Source organism: Phlebotomus papatasi, chromosome 3 (assembly GCF_024763615.1).
Source record: "Phlebotomus papatasi isolate M1 chromosome 3, Ppap_2.1, whole genome shotgun sequence".
NCBI lineage: Eukaryota > Metazoa > Arthropoda > Insecta > Diptera > Psychodidae > Phlebotomus > Phlebotomus papatasi.
This window is the reverse complement of record NC_077224.1, coordinates 1,739,144-1,763,905: the sequence shown is the minus strand read 5'-3', so window position 1 is coordinate 1,763,905 and position 24,762 is coordinate 1,739,144. Positions and strand designations below refer to the sequence as shown.

The 24,762-nt window shown below is 36.4% G+C and overlaps 3 protein-coding genes across 3 annotated transcripts; 1 reads left to right on the top strand and 2 right to left on the bottom strand.

Moving 5' to 3' along the window:
- Positions 1 to 4,061: 4,061 nt before the first annotated feature.
- Positions 4,062 to 9,006, bottom strand: LOC129806427 (uncharacterized). The gene is made up of 4 exons (XM_055855017.1): positions 8,497 to 9,006; positions 8,183 to 8,429; positions 4,608 to 5,099; positions 4,062 to 4,544 (listed from the first exon to the last, which is right to left on the bottom strand). The coding sequence occupies exons 1-4, from the start codon at positions 8,932 to 8,934 to the stop codon at positions 4,114 to 4,116; spliced, it is 1,608 nt and encodes a 535-aa protein (XP_055710992.1). The 5' UTR covers positions 8,935 to 9,006; the 3' UTR covers positions 4,062 to 4,113.
- A 115-nt stretch (positions 9,007 to 9,121) lies between these two features.
- Positions 9,122 to 18,441, bottom strand: LOC129806422 (prolyl endopeptidase). The gene is made up of 5 exons (XM_055855005.1): positions 18,309 to 18,441; positions 17,977 to 18,071; positions 17,271 to 17,908; positions 12,769 to 14,125; positions 9,122 to 9,357 (listed from the first exon to the last, which is right to left on the bottom strand). The coding sequence occupies exons 1-5, from the start codon at positions 18,403 to 18,405 to the stop codon at positions 9,295 to 9,297; spliced, it is 2,250 nt and encodes a 749-aa protein (XP_055710980.1). The 5' UTR covers positions 18,406 to 18,441; the 3' UTR covers positions 9,122 to 9,294.
- Positions 18,442 to 22,080: 3,639 nt separating this feature from the next.
- On the top strand, positions 22,081 to 23,512 carry LOC129806437 (immunoglobulin-binding protein 1). Its single transcript, XM_055855029.1, has 2 exons — positions 22,081 to 22,395; positions 22,457 to 23,512. The coding sequence occupies exons 1-2, from the start codon at positions 22,276 to 22,278 to the stop codon at positions 23,378 to 23,380; spliced, it is 1,044 nt and encodes a 347-aa protein (XP_055711004.1). The 5' UTR covers positions 22,081 to 22,275; the 3' UTR covers positions 23,381 to 23,512.
- The last annotated feature ends 1,250 nt before the right edge of the window (positions 23,513 to 24,762 follow it).

The window sequence follows — 24,762 nt, the reverse complement described above, 5'->3', positions numbered from 1 at the left end:
GTCTATCGGATTTAATTTTATGATGTTTTTTTTTCACTGAGATTAATTAGTGATTCATTCATTCATTTATAACAGAGGTGTGCAAGAAACCGTTGAAACCGAACTAACGTCAAAATAAGTTTGTTATAGTAGCGTTTTGGCCATTGACGTACATGTTTCATTTGACGTTAATTCGGTTTCAACGGTTTCTTGCACACCTCTGATTTATAACCTTTATGACAGCTTATGCTTAATGGGGTCGCGGGGTTAAAGGTAGAGTACCAAGTTTGGACCTTCAAGACTACATAGTGGTCTAAAGGGATAGCCGACGGTGGTGTAACTGAGCTAGGTTTTTCAGGACAATCTGTCCTTCCGGTGAGCGTTGGAATTTGTTGATCAAATCCTATAAATCAAACACACAATTTTGCCAGACCTCTCGACACTTATCGCGTCTTCCTCAGATAAGTGTCGAAAGCTCTGGTAAAATTGTGTGTTTGATTCATAGGATTTGATCAACAAATTCCGACGCTCACCGGAAGGACAGATTGTCCTAAAAAAAAACCTAGCTCAAGACTACATAGGAAACTATTCGGGGTCGACCTAGGGACGTTCCAAGGCAAGATCCTAAATTTTATCTACAAATTGAAGCTTTTGCGCTTCATCCTAAAGGTCTCGTCGCTTCACTGTCTGTATGATGCGATATTCCCTGTAGCCATTTTGAAATGCTGTTGCCGATTTAGGTTTGGTTAATCCTGGTGTCAATCTAAAGCCTCGTCCATCTTTCCTCTGTCTCCCAATCCCGGAAAAAGTGGTTAAATCCAACTTGTCCGTTGTCGGTGCGTTCCTACTGTTCCTACCATCACGTCGTACAGGCTTTCTTTGCAAGCCTGAGGTCATAGGTCTTCATATGTGTTCCTGGGAGATAGGGATTTTGAGGTGGTCCACTGTTTAGTACTCACTAAGGATTTCTTGTACGCTCAAAGTTACCGATACAAAAAATGCGGCCAACGATTAGCCGGACTAACTGGAGCTTCCTCTAGGACTAACCACAGCCTTTCCCTGTCTGCCAACTTGTATGTGTTCGATTCATACTTCAATCACAACCCAAGGAGCACTTATTTCTATAATTGAGTAGAAATGTCTGATATCCATACGAAATTTTTTTTTAAATTTATTTACTTCCCAAATATGTGCTAAAGTTGCGTATGCCGCTGACTTACCATTACCAGCCTCCTCAGGTAAACGGCAGAAACCCTGGTTCACTGACCGTTTAAGTCAACTCATTTCGAAGACTTTGCAAATTTCTTCTATATAACCGCATAAAATCGTTTACGACTGAATAAAATATAATCACTCTGTAATACCAATATTATTAATCGAATGAAGAACTGTCAATTTTTCTGTTTTTCCTAAGACTTGCTCAAATATTTTTCTCGAATGAATAATTTATTATTTATCTTTACCAATTCAGTCAGATTTCCAGAGCCTCGTGCCCTTTTATCGTGTATATACGTTTAATGCAACGATTGTTTTCCGATAGAGGACACAATATTAGTGACCAAAATTCCATTCTCAACTTGAAATTCTCAGGAGAAAGTTGTAAAATAAAATAAAATTGAAAAAAGAAAATAAAATTCAATGAATTTATCACTCTTTTCGTTATATCATTTAAAAAGTTTATAAATCTTAGCTTTTAACTGTGTGAATTAACATAATATAGCACTTTAAACACAATTCTAGACAGATATCGGTACATATCAATGTTTTTGCATTATTTTTCTTTTAAGCATTGTTTATTCCAATAAAATAAAGACATTATAACTCAAATATGTAGGAAATACGTCTTTACATATTTTTGTTATTATGTTGTACATTGTGTACAAAATATGGATTCTTTATAACAATTATATCACTACACAATAGAAAATGTCAAAACACTGAAAAATTATGCTTTTCATGAACTTTTTCTGCATTGTGAGTACTCTCTGCAATTTAGTTTCACGTCAAATGGCCAGAAAGCTGTTCTAATGCTTGTACTTTCGATACACTGTAATTAAAAAAAGAAAATGTTAGCTTTAACGAAAAATTAATGCATGTTGAACATTACGTTTTTCACAAATTTTCACACCAAGATGAACCTCTGCTTAGTAAACAAAGCATAATTTGACAATCCGGCAGCATTATATAAAAAGAACACAAGTTCTATACAAGTTGTCTCCTTTTCGGAACAAATATAACTAAAAAATATCAAAACATGATGTTCATACAATTTTACGACATTATATGAACATGACAGCAAGAATATGTAAGATAAATAGACTTGCGATATTTTCGACACAGATTTATACATTTTCACTAAAAAATAAATTATAATTTGACTTGTTTGTTGATATTTTCAATACATTTTTTTTAGTTTACGTTATTTTTTGGCATACAACTGTGGCATCCGAGTGGAAGTAATTTGATGGTTGGTTTGGGGTGAACTGAACTGAACGTTTATTTCTTCCTGGGTTTATATACAATTCTGATCCTAACATCAGGACCGCTACTTCATAGTCCTGATGGACTTTGCCACCTCTTTGTGGGTATTCTCCAATGGATGGTACATTGGACCCATCTTTGTCTCATACATTTCAACAACCCACATAATTTTCAGATAATATACCTCCATTATGTTCATACATTATATTTTTTAGAAATAGCACGATAACGTTAAAAATATGTTAGTTACATTTGAGACATATATTATTTGGATATCAAATGCCGCTTGGGTAAAGAATTAAGTAGTGATTTTAATTGAACATAGTCATAATTTACGTGCTATTTTTCGAAGACATTGTACAAATATAAAAGACGACCCTTGGGGTAAATTTTGCCAAGAAAACTGCAATGCGTTGATTAAATTAAAATACTTTGCGAAAGTTACTTCCCCACGTACAAAATGAAAATGTTCTAGCTCATATTTTGTTTGGTTTAGTGCCTCTTTGCTTCATGATTCTATTCCAGAACAAGCCGCGTCTTCGGATATTTGTGGAACTAAAAGTGCTCCAATTACCATTTTAATTCGATGATTAAATTCAATCCCATTTTGGGATTGATTATATTTTATTGTGGGATTGAATTTTCGAAAATATTTCGGATGCATATCCCATTTTAAAAATAATTTATAGTTTTATGGAATTGTTTGTACTTGTACCTTATTTGTGATTAAATTCCATCTCGATTTCTGATTAGTTATTTGATTATATATTATGGGATTGTCCAATCCCAAAGAACTCTAAAATTTAAATTTTAAAAATAAAATAAATAAAGAATATACCGTAAAATGGGACAGAATCAAACGTAAATTGGGACAAAATTAATCCCACTTGTTCCTTTCGATCCTTTAGTTTAGTGATTACTGTGGGATTCAATCCCAAAGAATTCTAGATTTTAATTGAAAAACTCTGTTCCAATAATGGAATAAAATTTATCGCAAAATGGAAGAATACCAATCCCACTTATTTTTAGAAGGTGTATTGAAGGAATTTTAGTTTTCTTCTGGAATTAAAATCGTGTCATTAAAAGGATACTTCTATGATTGATTGTGGGATTCTAAACTTCTATTCCGTTGATTTATTAAGGTATTATTCAATCCCAAAGACTTTTAGAATTTAACTGATAGAATCAATTCCAATAATGCGGTAAAATCTATCGAAAAATGGAAGAGAATCAATCGCAAACTGGATTAGAATTAATCCCATTTGTTCTTGGAAGGAGAATTGCAGAAATTTTAATACACTTCTGGCATTAGATGTTGCCGTTGATTGTGGGATTCAATCCCAAAGAATTCTAGAATTTACAGATTCCAAATCCAGATTGGGTTAGAATCAATCCCACTCGTTTTTAGAAGACGAATTGAAGAAATTTTGGGATAATTCTGGGATTAAAGTCGTACCATTAAAGTCAATCTTTCCGTGATTGATTGTGAAATAGTGGACTTCTATTCCATTTATATCTATTATTAAGGGATTATTCCGATTATTCAATCCCAAAGAATTCTATTTAGAGTTTTATTGAAAAAATAAATTGCAATTTAAAAATTAGTTAAAATTATCATTTATTTATTTTTATCAAATAATTAAAACAATATGTTTAAGATTTTGTCGAATAGCACTCTTTGTAGGGTGGTGGGGGTGTCTCAGAGCGTTCTCCACTTGAGCAGGCACGGTAATTCGTGTCCACAAGTTGAATATCCGCCAAGGAAGTTGGTGATTCTGGAGCCGTGGCACGTTGCGAAGTAGATCTCTGGAAGAGATTGAGCGTGCTGCGGCTCATTTGGCGAATGAGGGTACTTCCGCGATGCTGAAGATTCTCCAGGTAGCGTCCACGGCGACCACGAGAGAAGAGATCCGTCACGAAGTCATGGAAAGCATTATTGCTCTCAATTAATTCCCTGTTTTGACTCAGTTGGGGGGGTTGAGGTGCAGGTCTAGTGCATCTCCTAGGCCGCCTAGGCTGCCGTTGGGCTTCTTCCCGTGGTGGATCTTCAGGATAATTGAGCCGAGAGGCTTCGTGATAAGAGGCTAGAAAAAAAAAGAAAAATCCTAAGTTTTGTCTAATTAACTTGCTCTCTCTGATAAACTCACAGAAATCTTCCCGAGCATCCCTAATGATGGATCTCAGTTCTCGCCTCAGAGTGAGATTCTGATTGCAGTTTTTGTAGATTTTCACCCAGAATATTGAACATACTCCACCCACAATTGCCCCCAGGAAAATTCCCAGTGCAAAGAGAATGAGAGATGCATGTCTCAAGTAACTGTTGATCTTCTTGGGTTCTGGTGGAGTTGGAATAGCATTCTGCTGTGACTGTTCTTTGCAGGTCGTCAGCAAATGACACACAAATTCCTCATGCATTTCCAGGCAGTCAGTAAAGGAGGTTTTCAGATGATGAATCTTGTACATTTCATCGAGTTTTGATGCTCTGTTGTGATGATGAAGCAGAAGATCGTAGTCTTCTTCATTATCACCTTCCATGAGGTCACTCAGTTCTCCTGAGGACTCTTCGGAAGATATTTCTGGAACTGCTAGCGATGGCAGCATTTCCATTCGCTCAAACATGCTATTCTTCTTTGGGAATACTGCCAAATGATTTTTACAAAAATTACAACAGAATTAGCAAAACGAAATCAATAGGGGAAGGTGGAGAATTTCATGGATATATGACTAATGACGGCTTCAGACTGGAGGTTTAGCCCAGTTCCTGAAGGTCTCAAAAATCTTAATAACAAGCAATTTTATTGATTTTTCAAAATCTAATGAAGCATTTGCCCTTATATTCAATCCTAAAAAACAATTTCCTAAAAAGTCATGCTTGATGAGGAATTAGAGCAGTTAAGCCAGATAGCTAAGCCTTAGGTCTGAAGCTTGTATAAGGGCCTAAATAGACTCAGGCCCTCAAGAATATTTAGCTTGTAAAATTTGGCAGTAAGGGATTAGGTAAAGGAAATTTACCTAGGACTTTTATTCGATGATTCTAAGCCCTTAGTCACTAAGGCTTATACGGGCTTCAGACCTTAGGCTTAGTCATCTGGCTTAACTCCTCTAATTCCTTATCAGGTATGATTTTTTAGGAAATTGTTGTTTAGAATTGTATATTAAGCACAAATGATCCATTTAGATATTGAAAAATCAATAAAATTGCTTGTTAGGGGGAAGTGGGGCACCTTTGAAATTGGGATTTTTCTCCCATGTTTAAGTGGAATTGAGCCATATCATAATGTAATTTAGCTTCTCAATCTATTTGTGCACTTAAATTATATCACGATAAGGCTTAATTTTATTTAAAAATAGGTGAAAAATCTCAATTTCAAAGGTGCCCCACTTTCAAAGGTGCCCCACTTCCCCCTATTTAGATTTTTGAAACCTTCAGGAACTGGGCTAAACCTCCAGTCTGAAGCTGGCACTAGTGTATTATAGTTTGGGATACATCTTTTCATACAGGAAATTGAGTTTTTATCTTGAGAATAATATCCCAAAAAAAGTGATTTTACAATAAAAAAAAATGCTTTTTATATTTAAACTTTACTTGAAAAATCGGCATTTAATCTTATTTTGCTGAATTTTAAGTAATTCGGAGGGGTAGTTGATAAATTTTTTCATTAGTTCTTAAAATGTTGATATTAGCTATTTTAAATGGATCAGGAGAGCAATTGTGATATGATAAAAATGACGCTCAGTTTCGCTCTAATGGTATCCGAATATTACCACCGATTGTCCACGATGTGAATTAAATTTTTATTTGCTAGTAGGGGCGTTAAAAGACACCCTTTTATGCAATTTAGCTGTTTTGCGATTTCATTCTGTTTCCTTTCCTCAAGTTAGTAATAATTCCAACAGTTTTCGTAACAAAAAGTTTATTTTTAGCACAAAGTTGAATTTTTAACTATTATCGTTGGAATATTTAATTTGGCAATTTGTATGGAGACGACATTTTTTGGCTTTGGGTATGCCCTTAAATATTTACTACATAAAAAATAGAGACTTGCAAAACATATTTTAGATTCCTTCAACCTTCTACTTTACAATTATGTACAGACATAAGAAAAAAAAATAACCAATCGTCTAATCGTCCGGTGTTCCAATCGTCCTTAAAGGGTTAAGAAATTAAAAAAAAAAAAAAACGATTTTTGATCTTGCAATTCAAGATCTTGCAGACTTCCCCTTAATTCCACGATTTTGAGGATTTTCATGCCATTAAAAGTAGAAATACAGAAATTTATCTGATAACTAAATGACCATTTTAGGGACTGCAAGCAGGTATCAGTTTAGTTAGAACCTGCATATTTGTGCAGCAGTTTAATCAGGGGGCCTCACGACATTTCATTTTTCCATACGTTTTTGCATAGAGGCACCGAAGACTATTGGCAAGTTTTTTTCTAAAGAGAATTGACTTATCAGTTTCATATATTTAAAAATCGTGCATTAAAAGCTATCTAAAAATACATATTTCATAATGTTAGCAAAAATTCTGCAATAACTGCGAGCAAATTTGTTTAAGTTGCGGTACAATATCTGCAAAATTTTTACAAGGAAAAGTAAAAAATATCTTCACTTCACTTTTTATAGGGTTTGATGGGCCCCTGGTTTAATAATATCGTTTAATTGAGGGACCCGTAGCAAAAAAGCAACGTAAAAAGCTACGCCATAAAAAAGTAGTTCCGAAAAGTGTAACGCAAAAAGGAATCGAGAGCATACTAAACTTCATCAGAAAAATTCGCCTTCTCATAACTCAACATTTTTTCTTATAATGAAAAATCTCAAGGATTTATCTGACCAAATCTTTATTTCTCTGCTTCCTCCAGAAATGGAGTATCCTCCGAATAGACAATCTCAGGGAATTATTTGACCAAAATACCCAAGTTCGTCAGAAGATTTTTCCTAGTACCTCCATCTAGACTCAGATGTTCTGATCTACACAGATCTTCTGGGATTTCCTTCTGTATCTTGTCAAGAACGCCAAAAATACCCAACAGAAGATTTTTTCTGGTTCCTCCACTTAAAGTCGCGCTTAAAATCACGCACAGATCAATCGCTAAACGCTTAACTTTGCGCTTAAAAACACGCACAGCTCAATCATAAAACATTGATTGAGCTTTACTAGTTTTCAAGCTCAATCTTAACCGTTTTACGATTGATCTGTGCGTGTTTCTAAGCGCATTCGTAACCGTTTTACGATTTGGCTGTGAAATTTTCTGAACAACTCGTGTATTTTGGGCGTTCTTAGCAAAAAACAGAAGAAAATCCCAGAAGATCTGTGACTGTGATTTCCTGGGGGGAACCAGGAGAAATCTTCTGAACAACTTTGGTATTTTGGTCAAATAATTCCCTGAGATTGTCTATTCGGAGTTTACTTTAATTCTGGAGAAAGCAGGGAAATGGAGATTTGGTCAGAAAAATCCTTGAGATTTTTCATGATTAGAAAAAGTGTTGAGCAGTGAGAAGACAAATTTTTCTGATGAAGTTTAGTATGGTTTCGTTTCTTTTTTGCGGTACACATTTCGGAACTATTTTTGCTTATTTGCTATCTAATAGTTGTGCTTATTCAATTCTCGCAAATCTCCTTAGATTTTTGAAAAAAAGTTTTAGTGAATGGAATGTCTCACCCTCCTGTACATTAATCGGCAAAGTATCATAACTCTGTCGATTTGAGCAATTGACTCACCACATTTGAATGATTCGTAGTCAATGTCTCTCTTTGTGAACCATTCTATTAGATTTTGCAGCGTTGAATCGCATTTGAGGTAAACATTGTGCTGCAAATTGACGAATTTGAGGTGATTCAATGTGAAGAAACTCGGTGGATTGACGGAAAACAGGAGATTCCCTGACAAATCCAATGTCCTCAATTTGGGTAAATCATTGAAGATCTCCACTAAATGAACCAATTTGGCATTTTTCATATAGAGCTCCTGCGATAGAGGTGCAAATAACACGGTATTAGGCCATAAATTCATTTTCTGCATCATTTTGACTTACTTCCAGTGAAGAACTGATAAGAAATGGTTCACCATTGAGATTGATAAAATTATTTTCTGACACATCTAACACCGTCAAAGCGGTATTTCTCTCCACGATTCTCTTATCGAATGTCTCCAGGTAGTTGTGAGACAAATTGAGCATTTTCAGGTGTGGCAGCCCCGAAAAGGCATCCAGAAAAATCGTGTGGATGGTATTGTGTGCCAGGGACAAGTTCATCACGATCGGGACGTAGTAGAAGGAATTATCTTTGAGTGTTGAGATGGAATTGTGACTGAGATCGAGGATTTCTGTGGTACTCTTGACCGAAACATACGCCTCAATCAACTTTCCACGGCGGCATGTGGCTTTTTCGCGAAAATTAACACGGCTGAAAACACAATTTCCCGCCACTGATCCACAAAGTATTGTAAAAATAATCACAGTTATTGCCTTCATTGTGAAAACATCACATTTTCATCACACTTTTTCACTCTCGTTGCTCACCAATGCACTTTCCGCACAAAACTAGTCGAGCTTTTCTCCCCTAAACTGGGTGTCTCCTTCAATTGGTCGCTTATCTTATCAGTCAGAGTGATATCATACAGGTGAGATAGGGAGTGAATCAGGTTCAGAGAAACTCTTCTTTGTATTTTCACTGTTTTTTATTTATTATTACTTTCATATGCAAGAATTCTTTATTCAATTGATACAAAATTTACGAGACTTTTTTTATGGCAATTTTCACTCACGAATTGTGAGAGAATGGATGAAATGCTGACTCATCCCTCCACCTCAGTACCTCCTCCATTCAATCCTCTAACACTGGGCAGCCTGGAAACTCTTACTGAGGAACGTAAGGATGTCCGTAACTTCCTCGATCTGCAACACAATTGTTTGAGAGCTCGTTTATTTCTTTTCTGTGGTCATTTTTTTTAATTTATAATGTTTTTAAAATCAATTTCGTTCATTTTTGGATGTGTTTTGGAGGTAGTCCATTTGAACATTTCATCCTTCGAAATCTTTGACTAAAAAAATCGCCATTTTGTATCTTTTACGGTCAAAGGTCAATCACCCTTAAGATCTTATTTTTCACCCTATTTGGTCAAATTTGGCCTCATTTGAGAGGCCGTCAAATTTCCAAACCCAGGTGCTGTCTTTTTAACTGCTCGAACTCCAAGAGAGCAATTTCCGCACAATCGACTTTTTTTCAACTTTTCTTACCATTTGACAAATGGTAAGAGATATTGACTTCCGTTCTTCGGTGACTCCCCCACAAGTTAGCATTCTCTATCGAACTAACTTACCCAAATTACCCCCACCCCATAGAACGGTTAAGATCACGCTAAAAAATACGCACAGCTGAATCATAAAACGGTTAAGATTACGCTCAAAATTACGCACAGCTCAATCACAAAACGATTAGAAATGCGCTTAAAAACGCGCACAGCTCTGTCATTAATCGGTCAAGATTGCGCTTAAAATCATGCACAGCTCAATCATAAAACGGTCAAGATTGCGCTTAAAATCATGCACAGCTCAATTATAAAACGGTAAATTCGCTTGAAATCACGCACAGCTCAATTATGAAACGCTTAGGATTGCGCATAAAATAGCGCATTCTTAACCGTTTTATGATTGAGGTGTGCGTGATTATAAGCTCATTTGCCGTTTTATGATTGAGCTGTGTGTGATTTTCATCGTAATCTAAACCGTTTTTTATTATTTTTAAAATGATATTTGGAATTGAAGTATATATATGTCAAAAACGTGTCAATGGCATTAAATAGGTTTACATTCATTAATCAATAAATTAGTGTTATTGAAAAATCATACTTTGATGAAATTGATTGTAATAAAATGAATATTTTAAGCGTAATACATTTGACCTTGAAAAATTACACGAAGAAATATTTCAAGGTCATTGGTATGTATGGACGAAACATCCGTCTGGACAACCTCTAAAACATATGTGACAATGAAAACTATCGGATGAGTAGTTTTCGAAATATACCAAAAACACGTTTTTTAAGAGAAGGGAAGGGGTGGAGGGTAAAGGAAGGTCACATTTAGATTCCCAAGTTCAACTAATGAGGACATTAGTCAACTATTATTTGGCGGTGTTAGATTTCAAAAATTCGAAAATTTTTTTTGGGGTTTTTGTCAGCTTTTTGGTTATTCTGCCCCACTGTGGCGACGTTAATTGCAATCAACAATAGGGAAATGCAGAAGTCGTCGGGAAGAAACGAGTCTCAGAGAGAAAGATTGCAAGACTTGACCACTGATGAAGGCTTGGAGACCGAGCCGAAAGCTCTGGAGATAGTTGATGTGTTTCCCTGAGTGATTGTCTCTTCCCGACGACTTCTGGATTTCCCTATTGTTGATCCTTCCTTGGACTTTTCCCGTCAACTCAGTGGATTATACGCTTAGCTGGAAACCAAAAGAGCATAGGGCCGGATTTAGAAATGTGGAGGCCCAATGCCCATTTGTGGGTGCCCCAAAAATCTGACGTTTTCCAACAGTGTCGCAGCTTTAACATTTTACATAAAATAACGGTATTCCGTGCAACAGGTAAATTTAAGCAACTTTAAATTTACATGAGACCTTGCTTTTACTGCTCGAACCGATTCGAACTCTATCGAAATCACACCTATTGTAATCCTCGGATTTTCTCAAAGTGCTCCGATCGAGCTGAAATTCACAGGGTATATATTTTGAACATCCATGATGCCGAAAACCATAAGCCGGCAATTTCGGGTCCGGCTGCCGTCCGGCCGGCCGTCCGTAGTACGCAATATCTCTGGATTGGATAGAGATATCTTCATATTTTTTTAAAATTTATCTACGCGCGCGTACGACGATTTCTGTGTTATTAGTTTTTTGAAACGGTTCTAAACCGGTTAAAAATCACGTTTTGTAGTTTATCTCGAAATCTAAGCATGCGATTTTGAAAATTTTATGTTTATGTTGTAGCCCAGAAAATTTAGACCAATTTAAAAAAAAATTAAGACATTTGTCGAACGGTTCTCGAGATGTTTCACTTTAAAGATTTCAATTTGAAGAAAATTTGCTTGGTGGGAAAAAAAAGCGGGAGAAGCGGCGTCGGACAAGCTTTTCCATATAGCACTCTCTCACTCACCCTTTCTCTCTTTCTCTCTCTCTACATAGTGAGCCTATATTCGAAGATTTGTAAGATTACATATACAATTCGCGATCCGCGATTTTTTTCGCGGATTTTCGCGGGGCTCGTATTTTTCGTGGGTTATGAATATCTTCGCGGATTCTCACGGGTCGCTGACAGAGGTTCTAAACGGACGTAAAGTTTGAGGCCTCTATCTCTCATAGTTTCCGAGATAATCGACTTTGAAAATTTTCAGACACTTTTATGCATTTTTCATCCAATTTTTTTCATTAATAACGATAATAAGTTGCATACAGTTTAAACGAAATTTGCATTATTTATTTATAAATATCGTTCGAGTTTGCCACAATCCAAATTTGCAATGAAGGAATCGCACCTCTATAAGCTAATCTAGGATTATCACTGGTTCTTTTAAGCTGTCCCAAAATTCAGGATAGGTTTGAGAAAAACCCTTTTGTACAACACTATTTTGGTTAATAAGGAATGCAAAAGTACGTATTACAAGAAGGGACACGACCTGCTAATAAGGATAAAATAGAAAAGAAAATATTTTGTTGCATTTTAGAGATTTTTTGCAACCGCAGCGCCGCCAGACGTTTGTAAAGTGATTTATTTGTATCTTTATCTCTCTCTTTTCATTTGCAGTGATATTTGCATTTAATTTCTTTGTATTTCTGCAAGATTCAAGTAAAAGGGTGTGTAGTGAACAGCTATCCGTCTTCCGACAAAGATATCAAGAAGACAATTTCTTTCTATATGAGTTTTTATGTCAGTTAAGTCTTTTTGGCGCAAAAATATTTATCATGGCACCGTGAATGAGCGGGATTAGTGTTACCAGTATGGCTCTGTAATTTCCATTATCAACACAATATTTCCGATATTACACGACTTTTAACGAGCACAGGTCTGCTTTATAGGTGTAAAAATATATATCAACATTTTTTAAATGTTAATTTTACACCTTTTTAAGGGTAACTTTAACCCCTAATACACCTAGAAAGGGTAATATTTACACCGATTTCGGATCAATACTGCAGGATAAAATAAACATTTCCGGAATGTTTAACTTTTTGGGATTTCTCTCAGTGTTCATGGAATGTTGTGCCAGCATTATTATTATTTTCTTTGAAAAAACTAAAAGAGCCACTGACCTTCTTGGTAGTTGGTTTCCCCGCTCCGTGGCCTGCTTTGCTGTAAACGCGCAACAGGATGGGATTGGTTTGCCATTGGCACTCCTTGACGGCATGCTGAATTGTGGCAGCGAATTTGAGACTGTGCAGTGGACTCACGCGATCATCGTGATCTGCTGTGAGAATGAGCGTGGCCGGATACTGATGCTGTGCATCGCCTGGTGTGACCACATTGTGCAACGGTGAATATTTGATGAGATTCTCAAAGTGCTCCTTCTCATCCGGATTCCCATAGTCACTGGTCCAAGCGTGTCCAATGGTAAATTTATGGAAACGCAGCATATCCAGGACGCCAACTTGAGCTACTGCAGCCCCAAATAGATCTGGCCGTTGCAGTAAGCAAGCTCCAACAAGGAGACCTCCATTTGAGCCACCTTGAATGGCCAATTGAGCCTTTGTGGTGTACCCATTGGCCGTGAGGTATTCAGCAGCTGCCTGGAAGTCATCAAAGACGTTCTGTTTGTTGAGCAGACGTCCAGCATTGTGCCACTTCTCACCATATTCGCCACCGCCGCGGATATTGGGAAAGGCAAGAACCCCTTGGAAATATTCCACAAACATAAGTCCCGTGATACTGAAAGTGGGCTGAATACTGATATTGAAGCCACCGTAGCCATATTGGAGACACGGACGCGGTTCTTTCTTCTCCGTAGCCTTCCGCACGATAAACATGGGAATCTTTGTGCCATCTCGACTTGGATAGAATACCTGTTCGATGTTATAATCTTCAGCCCGGAAACCCTCCAATTGAATCTTGCATTCCCGGAAGACCTTCGGTTCTCTGCTCTCGTCCGCAAAGTCATAGTGATAGATTACTCCAGGCGTCAAGAATGACACAAATTGGTAGAAAATTTCTGATGAACTCTTTCTCCCGAAGCACCCAACAATCGTTCCAATGTCCAAAGGGAAGCGCCTAATGAGTTCTCCCGTCTCCAGTGAATTCACTTGCAATTGCGTCTTCACATCGTGAATATAGCCCAAGATTAATTTATTCTCATGGACACATTCAACCCAATTCAGGACATCTGTCTCATGTTCCTTCACCAGAATTTGCCATTTCTCCGGCGCCGGATCATCAAAGTCAATGCAAACGAGATGGTAATTGGGAGCATTTTTGTTGGTCAGGAAGACGAATTTGGAGCCAGTATTGGTCACATAATCGTAGTCAGACTCAAATTTATGAATGATCTGCGTCAGGGGCAACTTCCCACTGATAGTACCGGCACTCTCCAGATCCGCATAGTACACTAAATTGTCCCGGCAGTCTTTCACAATTGACAGCACCAAGTATTTACCGCAATCAGACACTTCGGCACCACTGAAAAGCAGAGATTTATTTATTTATTCAAGGACGTCAGACCTTGACAAGAAAATACAGGGAGTTCCGCCTTGAGTGAAAATGGACTGAAAGAATTTGATATGAATTGCCTACTATTGATAAGAGATATAAAAGATTTATAAAATCCAAAGGCGATATTAACTCTTCCGTCTCTTTTGGGACTCTGAGTACCCAAAAAGCAGCATATGAATATTCAGTGAAAAACAGTGTTTTTTAATTATTCAGAACTGAAAAAAAATCAATTCTTTTGGATGACTACAAACTATAAGGATGTCCAAATGTAAGATATTTTTTTTGTAGGACCTCAATTAATTCTTGAGCTTAGATATTTTTGATTAAAAAATTATGAAATTGGCTTGCAGCATATGCTGCGGTCCGGAAAGAGTTAAAAAAAAGCCTCAAAAATTTAATAATAAAAATAATATTTCAAATCAGGGATCTGCGAAACGACAAAAAACATCCAAGGCATATAGTAAAGTGGGGTAACTGGATCGTTTTCCGAAGAGTGCTACTTAAACGCTTGTTTTTGGACTGATGAAATTCTTTTTTACTTCTTCTAAATCCATAGAATTCTTCACTGTTTCATTCAGAAACATAATGTTAAAAAAAATTATCAAAAATATTAAAGAAAATTTATAAAATAATGATAATAATGAAATAAGTCAGCATGTACTAACTGGGTCGCCTTTTCGCTAATTCACTTTTAATTAAACCTTTGGATTTACAATACTTTTTTCACAAGGAAAAAACGCAATAAATGTTTTCAATCAACCAGCTGTCATTAGCGAAAATATCACTGCTAGAAAATATTCAGTGAAGAACCCAGTTGGCACAGGATTGAAATGAGTCGATTACACTCACTTATTTAATGGATAAAAATATTATTTTTGCTTTTCCTTTACTCAAACTTTAATAGTTATATAATGTTACTGTAGTGACTATATTACGGAAATAAAAATAAAAATATTATTTTAAGTGGATTAGTCATAAACGATCCAGATAGCGAAGCGTCCGGATTAGCACACTTGACTGTAATGGAAAATCACTCCAAATGAGAGCTTTCATAGCAAGGGCGTGGCCAAAATTTTAGTGAATCAAATTTGAAATTTGGTTATTCCGAAGAGAATGTTTTTCGAGGATTTTCAACGAAAGAAACGTCTTTCAAACAAGGTCCCATTGGTCCTATTCCAATCTTTATGCATTTAAGCTTATTAAAAATCAATAAAAAAAAAAACCTCTTCTTGAAAGAACTTGCATTTAGGCAACATTATTTTCCCAATAAAGAAATGGTCGTGTACCAAAAAGGGATGCCAAAAAACGTCCCATGCTTTGCGTGTATCTCAAAAATACTTTCACGCGGTTCACAATCAGTTTAAATTGATTCATAAATCAGTTAAAAGATCGCTAAAAATAGCTTATACACAGAAACAAATATTTTGTAAAACTGTTCGTTAAAGTTTGTGAATTCCTAAAGGGAACTTAGGGGACTTACGAAATGCTCGTAAATTTTGTAACCTACAAAAAGGTTCGTAACAGTTTGTATTTTTTTACAAACATTGTAACATGATCGCTTAACAAATCTCCAAATACAATTGATTTTTAAACAAAAATTAGTTATCGGTTTATAATCGGCTCATTACCGGTTCGGAACCGATTGAAACCTATTCAGTATTGTCACAAATTTTAAAACCTTTTTAAGGAGCCCATACACAACTATATTCGGTTCAGAAATACGTTCTTTGGAGGCTATTAACATTTGACCTTGAAAAAACGCTAAAACATGTCAAAAATGAAAGAATAATCAAAATCGGTTTAGACTTTTGAGACTCTCATGATTATTATCCATTAAATTCGTATTTTTGGACAATTTACGAGCAAGAACACCACATTAATAAAATATTTTAAACAATTTTTTGTCCAATTTTTTTTTGTCTTTACAAAAAATTTGATATTACAAAAATCAATTAGGAAATGGATTTAGAATGATTGTAGAAAAAAAAGTTCCGAAGGGAATTTTAAATGAAAACCCAGCAACGAAAATGATTCGCGGTTGAATAGGCTACGACGGTGGCGGTCTCCTAATTTGTTCGGAGCGCGGTGGCCACCATGATGAACTTCTTCTAATTCAGTGCGGTGGCCACCGCTCCAGCGTCACTGAATGTGCATTGACTAGTAGTCACAAAGGGTCACGCTATGTTAAATTCCCATAAGGTGACTGGTAGTTGTTCAGGTATTCTTGTACTGTGGTACCAACCGCGAACTTTCGTTGCTGGGAACTGAAGCTACATGAAGGAGCAAGGTCTTCCCGCAAGGGGATTTCTAGCAAGCTTTCAAACTAAGTGTTGAAGGACAAGTCCAGGAACATTCATAAGGAGAATCGTAGATTGCATTGCTGTGGGGTTGGTCTTACAGCCAACTTCACTTCGCTCTTCTGTCAAATCTTCTCGAAAAAGCTCGTCACGTTTTTGCATAATTTTCAATTTGTCTTAAAATTTCTAACAATTTAGTCAGTTTTGATTTGTTTATTCAATTTGCTGAAGTTGATATCTTCTCACAGTTTTGAAGCCTCAGTGAAGCAAGACGCAAGGATTCGAAAATTGGCATTCGTACATTAAGCTTTGCGTCTTTACGGAGGGATCGTCGCAATATCATATCAACTATACATGTTTCGTAGAATATTTCATCTTATTTTTAACAGGTAAAGCAGGGATTCTCAAAGTCAAGTGCTAGCAACAAGTTTTCATTTAATTTACATGAGATAAATTTCAATATAAATTTGGTCCTTCGAGCCGGATAACTTTGAAAAATTTGCGTCTTCACGGTATTTATTTCCATCAGGTAAATCCCATCACTGAGTGAGTTTATAAAGAATCTTAGCCAATAATAATAAAATTCGAAATATATTGGAAGATACATTAAATTTGTAATGAATCACTCTCTTTTTTAATACTTCATCATATTTCTTTTGTAATAAAATTTTCCATTATGCATAGATTTTAATGAGTTTCCCGCGTAATAGCTTGGTATTGTAACTTTGTAAAGAACAATTAACGAGGGTTATTCAATTGGAAAATGCAAAATTATTAGAAATCCGAAGAATTTCAAGAACAATGAAATGACTTACATTCTGTAGGAAGGATTCTCTGGGAATTCTGCCACGAGGACATCTTCTGACTGGGGCTGCCCAACACGATGGTAGTAGAGTTTCTGGTTTTCATTCATGAGCGTCTCTGATCCATCGGTTTTTCCCTCTTGAGTTGGGTATCTGCCGTAGAAGATGCCCTTGCAGTCCTTTGTCCACGCCATTGACGAGAACTTAACTTTCTCCAGGACTTCGGGAAAGTCCTCACCAGTCTCAACATTTCTGAATTTGATCTTGATCCAATCGGATCCACTCTCACTCAGTCCGTAGGCAAAATATTTGCCATCATCGGAGAAGGATGAGCCACTGAGGGCCACGGTTCCGTCCTCTGAGAGTGTATTGGGATCCAGAAAGACTCTTGGTTCCCCATCCAGAGTGTCCACTGTGTACAGGACATTCTGGTTTTGGAGGCCTGAATTGTGGGAGAAAAAGTACCTGTTCCCATACTTCATGGGGCAGTTGTACTTGGGATAGTTCCACAATTTTGTCAATTTCTCATTGATCACCTTCCATTCGTCGTTATTCTCGAGGAAGGGCTGTGCAATCTCATTCTGGGCCTTTACAAAAGCCTCAGTTTCGGCTGCATCCGGATCCTCAAGCCATCTGTAATGGTCAGTGATCTGAAATTGGCAAGGAATTCCTTGATTATTCTGTTAATTCTTCAGTCAAATTTTCCCTTTTATCTCACCTTCCTGCCGAAAAACTCCTCAACATTCGAGGAATCCCGACGAGCTTCCGGATATCTGTGAGGCATATTTTTCACACCGTATTTCGCCAAGTAGACTGGAAATAAATTCACAAAGTTAAGGATTCCGTGGATAGATCTATTGAGAGTCAATTGGCTCAATTGCAGGAAATCTTGAAATGGAATTAATCCAATAAATTGAATTCCCAGACAGAAGGTGCCAATTGAAGTCTCACGTGGAGGCATATGGACACCTTCCGGGGTTTCTCCAATTGAACTGCCAATTGGAATCCTATGTGATTCTGAAGAGGCGAGGATTAGCTGCACAGTCTTACCTGTCTGAGACGCTGAGTACCGCGAATGTTGCTGAAAGGACTGGATAAATGGAAATGACTTGAGGTTTTGGGAAAGCCACCTGACAGGTCTGAACATTTTTTTGACGTACTTGACGGTTGATGTTTCAATGATGCTTCTATGTTTCATTAATTGGAATTATTTATTTGAATTTGCGTAATTTCTAGCACTCAAAGACAATTCTAATTATCTTTTATCGTTTTAATAGGAACATTGGGGAGATATTATCCTATCTCAAGCATAAATCATCCGGGAACATTGCATTTGAGTTACTTGAAATTCCCTGTTTTTCCATGTTTCACGCAGTGTTGCCAACTCTAGCAGATTTCCCCTATATTTAGGAGATTCGAGTGGGCATTTAGGTCCGAAAATTTTGATCTAGGAGTTAGGAGAATTATTTAGGACCAGGCCTGAGGCCTGAGCTAAAAGAAAAGCCTAAGAGAATTTGGTGGTGCCTGTTGGTATTCTTCGAAATGCCGCGAAAATTCACGTAGAGAAAATTAGAGGTTTTTTAATGTGAAAATTGTTTAACTCTTTCGTCTCCTTTGGGACTCTGGGTACCCATGGAAAAAAGAATTTTTTTAGACTATTTAGAAACGATAAAATTCCGATTCTTGTGGATGAGTACAAACTATAAGGATGTCCAAATCTAGGATATTTTTTGCAGGATCCCAATTAACTCCTGAGCTAAGATATTCTTGGTCAAAAATCGTGAATTTTCGATTTTCTGCTTCCTTGCACATATTGTGACTTTTTTCATATTTCTAGACCCGAATAAAGAAAAACCTCTTGGGGCCAATAAGTATGATAACTATCAATTACAGATTACATAAATTCGAAAAACAATTTTTTCATAAATTTTCAAAAAACTTGTTCAAAGTTGATGGGAATTCTCGTCCGCAAGAATCTTGAGGTCAAATGTTAGGTTATCCAGCCAATGTCCGCCATTTGCTTTTTGACACCAACCTTGTAAGAAAATTCAAGCAGGAGCGAAATTTATGTCAATATGGCCGATAATTTTGACATTTGGCAGCGAAGGAGATTGCTTTCGGGGAAGTTTTTCCTATTTTTCCAGATTTTGGTGAATTCTGATTGTCCAGGAAGTGTTTTTTGGCTCTTGAGAAAGCTTAATGTGTCTGCAATAACATCCTGTTGAGAGAAATGTGTGTTAAAGTGTTATTCTGTGAAATATTTTGAGGAATCTGTTGGCAAGCAGGAGCTGGGTGTCCTTTTCAGCACTTCCTGGACATCCCACAAGATACTGGTCAATAATTCTTCTTGTTTTAGTGATCAACATTGTAAAGGAGTCATTTGACACGCAAAAATAATTCACAAAATTGATATTATTGGCTTTTGGAAAATTGAAGTTTGTCCAAGTTTGTATCCTTTGCGTTCTTTAGGGGACGAGAGTTCCCATGAGTTTTCCAATTTCCCAGAGGCGGAGAAAATTCTTTCTCTACAAAAGTATCATATTTGACCCGTAAGACTTACAATAAAGTGAGTTTTACTGAAATGCGTTCGCTGGATATGTTGTGGTCCGGAAAGAGTTAATTCCTTAGAGTTAAGTCATTTTCACAAGAAAATGCTTTGAATAATTTAGTTGAATACAGTTTTTTGCGTTAATTGTGAATAATTGTCGATATTACAACAAAAACATTGGGATGAAATTTTGAGCTGGAAGACTCATATTCTTTTCAGCTGTCCCAAAATTCAGGATAAGTTTGAGAAAAACCCTTTTGTACAACACTATTTTGGTTAATAAGGAATGCAAAAATACATATTACAAGAAGGGACACGACCTGCTAATAAGGATAAAATAGGAAAGAAAATATTTTGTGGCATTTTAGAGATTTTTTGCAACCGCAGCGCCTCCAGACGTTTGCAAAGTGAGTTATTTGTGTCTCTATCTCTCTCTCACAGTTGAATTGCGTGCGATTTAAGAACTTTCCATTTGAAGTGATATTTTCATTTAATTTTTTTGTATTTCTGCAAGATTCAAGTAAAAGGGTGTGTAGTGAACAGCTATCCGTCTTCCGACAAAGATATCAAGAGGACAATTTCTTTCTATAATATATGAGTTTGTATTTCTGTTATGCATTTTTGGCGCAAAAATATTTATCATAGTACCGTGAATGAGCGGGATTAGTGTTACCAGTATGGTTATATGTAATTTCCATTAAAATTATTAACACAAAATTTCCGATATTACACGACTTTTAACGAGCACAGGTCTGATTTTAATTAAAGACTAAAAGTGTCTACTCTACACATTTGAACTGATTTCATCAAGAAATATTTCAAAAAGGTTTTAAAGAATAATTCCTATTTTTGAAGAAGTTTTGGGAGAAAAATGCTTCCACATTGTGTTTCTTTTCTTCAAACATTTTTGACAGATTGCTAACATATTCCCAAGTCTCTTCGGTCTCTTGCTCTTGTGATTGTTTTTTACGAAAATTTGTTGTTTCACTGCTGATAAAATGTGAGAAAAGTGTTTGTGGAAGTTCCTTAGGATAATATTTAGTGAATTTTTGTGGAAAATTTCCCTAAAATGCAAAAGAAGAGTGTTTTTCTGGAGATGTCATTCTGGTGGAATCCCGAGCTTTGAAGGAAGGAACAATTCCACATTTTTTCCCCCTTTTATCGCAATCTCAGCTTGATTTTTTGACTTTCCCATACTATTTTCACTTTGTTGTTTTTCTTTTTACATGTTTCTTTAACAGATTTTTTTGCCTCTATTGATTTTAACGCGAATATAACCTCAAAACTTTGTCCTTACTTTCATGAATATTGCGTGATCGCGATATTCGCAGTTTGCTGTGGATAAAAATAGTTTTTTCGCGTTAAGGCGTCTACACATTTGGAACAATTTTCGTCAAAAATTGCGTTTTTGACAGAAATTTGACGTTTCCCCCTACAATGCTGCAGGGAATTTCCTTCAAAAAAGCAATTTTTGACAAAAATTTCTCCCAATGTGTAGAGGCCATTAATCTCAAAAATATTTTCAACAGAAGAAAAAAAGTAAGAGGAAATGTTCCTTTCTTCAAAGCTGCGATGGATTTCACCAGGAATGAAATCTCAAGAAAAACACTCTTCTTTTACATTTCAGGGATATTTACCACAAAAATGTACTAAATATTATCCCAAGAAACGTCCACAAACGCATTTCTCATCTTTTTCTGCAGTGAAGAAACAAATTTTCATGAATAATAATCTCGAATCGTGATATTTTCCTTCAAAAATTGTGTCAAAAATTACTGTTGAATTTTCTAAAAAAAATGTCCATATAAAATATAATTATAGAACTGACTGGTTTTACTTGCCGAGAGATTTTATAAAATAAATTAAAATAAATAGATACTTTCTACTTTCAGGATTTTGCAAAAAAAAATTATACGAAAAAAGTTAGGTTTTTTCGTGGAAAAGCTATCGACTTTTATTAAAAATAATGATAATAAAAATAGGGATAATCATTCGAACCATTTAACTATCCTCCCTATCCTCCTATTCCGTATTTTGATAAACAAACGAAAATTATTTTGTTTTCCATCCAACAGAAAAAAATTGCATGGGAAAATTATTAGACGTACGCAATAAATATTTTTGACAATGGAAATGATGGAAATACTCCCGGTGCCGCCCGGTGCTCCCGGTGAATATTCAAATTCAAAGATCTGAAATTTAGGAGATGTTTTGGGAGATTTGAGCATCTCGAGGAACTGCCACCGAAGTGTTGGCAACCCTTTCACGTTTCATGTTTCATTCGCCGCAATTCACTTGTTTTGACTGTCATTGCATTGCGCAGCGTTGTGATTTTCCAAAGAAAAACTACGAAAAATCCAGAAAATCTTTATTTTTCTTCCGGTTTATTATCCTAGTTCGTTTCTGCAAGGATTAAAGTGTGAAACTGTGTAAAAATTTTAGAGAAACAGTGAAGAAAAGTGTCCTGGAATGGCATCTGTCGATGGAGATACCCTCGATCGATCACTTAATGATATTTTCCAGGAAGGATACACTTGCCTCCAGAATCTCGACAAGAGGAATGATCCCACAAACAGTCCAGAATTTCAGGTAAATGATTGTTTATTAATTCATTTCGCGTATTTGCATGAATTCCTGCTAATTTCTGCAGCTGGAAATCAAGAAATGCATGAAGCTCTTTGAGGATTCGACACGCCTGGTCAGTGCTATTGGAATGTTCAGTTCCAATGAGAAATACACAGAGATTCCAACGAATCATCTCAAATACCTCCTCCTGCCCTATTTTCTCGCCCAATTGACACAGAAACTCTGCAATGGCGATCGTGGCGAGATTGTTTCAACTTCGGAAATCTACTACAAGGATTTCCTGAAACGATGTTCAGAATATGGTCTTGCTGAGGGAATATCACTGCAAGTTGCCAAACCGTCCAATGGGAATGACGCTCCGGCCAATGAAATGGCAATGCTGATGCAGATGGCTCAAGGAAGGAATGCCAAAATGCAAAAGTACAAGCAGAAAAAGGAGCTCCAGGAGAAGATTGATCTGCTGAAGGAGGCCATGGCCCGGGAGGAAGTGGATGAGGATCAGCAGAGAGAATTTTACATCAGTATGTTAAAATCCTGCGTGCTGGAATGTGAGGATGATCTGGCCAGCGTAGCACTGGAGAAACAGATGCTCGAGTTTAGAAGCAACTCAGGAAACCGGGAAGAGACAAAACCTGCCCCAAGAGGACCTCTCCTGAAACCGATAATTATCACTAGAGATGCAGTTCAGCAAGCTGTCTATGGACGGGGCTATCCAAGTCTTCCCACAATGACTGTTCAGGATTTCTACGATCAACGTGTCGCTGAGGGAATCTTCCCAGATCCCACTAAAGCACCCAAGAAGCCACAGCAGAAGAGTCGAAAGGACATGACGGACCAAGATGTACTCGAGCAGGAAGATTTGGAAGCTGAGGAGAAGGAAAGGCTAGAGGAAGCTGAAGATGTGGATTACCTGGCCAGAGCACGAAGGATGGATGAATTCAAGGATGAAGTGAGGCGAGGAGATGGAAATCGCTACAACAGGAGCTGAAGTACTTGCTTAGGAATTTTCCTGACCAAGCACAATTCAAAATTCTACGAGTTGCTAGCCTCCTGTTAATCTCTGTATGAGACTTTTAGATACTCTTAATAAAATTAACTACCTTTGCAAAAAAAATCTAAATTTTATTTTGTTGAAATTTTTCCAAGGGGTCACTTCGGAGACAACCCGAAAGAAACCTACACATTTTTTCCAGGAATTTTTTTTAGGGAACCCAGGAACCCGTTTTTTTTTTTTTTTAAAGAACCCAGGGAACCCAAGGGGGAGATATTTGGTTGAAAATGTGTACACCACTTCCAAGCACTTCCACGATTTGTATGGAAGAGGCCTTCCCACTTCCAGAACTTCGCAACACTCTCGAAAATAATGCAACACTTCCAGCACTTCTTGCACTTCATGCACTTCTCATACTTAAAAATCAGTAATTTATTTAATCTGATTATTATTATTATTATTATTATTATTATTTATTGTAATGCCTAATGCCCAGCGCACAATAACTTTTGTTTGTAAATATGTTTTCAAAATTTCCTATGAGATAGAGCGAGATAACTAGATATAGATCTCACTCACCTCATTGAAATGTCAAAAACATGTTTACTAAACAAAAGTTATTGTGCGTTGGCCATAATGCACAATAACTTTTGTTTAGTAAACATGTTTTTGACATTTCAATGAGAGTGAATGAAACATAGATCTAGTCATCTCGCTCATTCTCATGGGAAATTTTAAAAACATATTTACAGACCATAGTTATTGTGCGTTGGGCATAATTTGTATCGACAAAACGCCATATACATGTAAAAAAATCAAGTACAAATAGAAGTAGAGCTACAATTCTAATACAAAACTATCTATACCTGTCTAATTCATTTGAGATTAATGCAAAAGTTATTTACAAAATTATCTGAGAAATGAGGAAAAAAAATTAATAATGGAAAGATCAGAATAAAAGTTTACCTAATTTCTATGGATGAATTTGCTGTTTTGAGTAACAGTTGAGAGAATAAAAAATTAAATTGTTAAATTAGTTTCTCTTATGAAAAGAGTAACTTTTAATCTGAGGAACAATCTAATTAGGAAATCTTTTAAAAAATCTCAAGAAATTAATTTTTACACATATTTTTAAAATTTTTCTTATATTTTGATTTTTTAGGGCCAGATAAAGGGGTATTTCCGGACCACAACATATCCAGCGAACGAATTTCAGTAAACTCACTTTATTGTAAGTCTTAGTGGTCAAATATGATACTTTTGTAGAGAAAGAATTTTTTCCGCCTCTAGGAAATTGGAAAACTCATGGGTACTCTCGTCCCCAAAAGAACGCAAAGGATACAAACTTCAATTTTCCAAAAGACAATAATATCAATTTT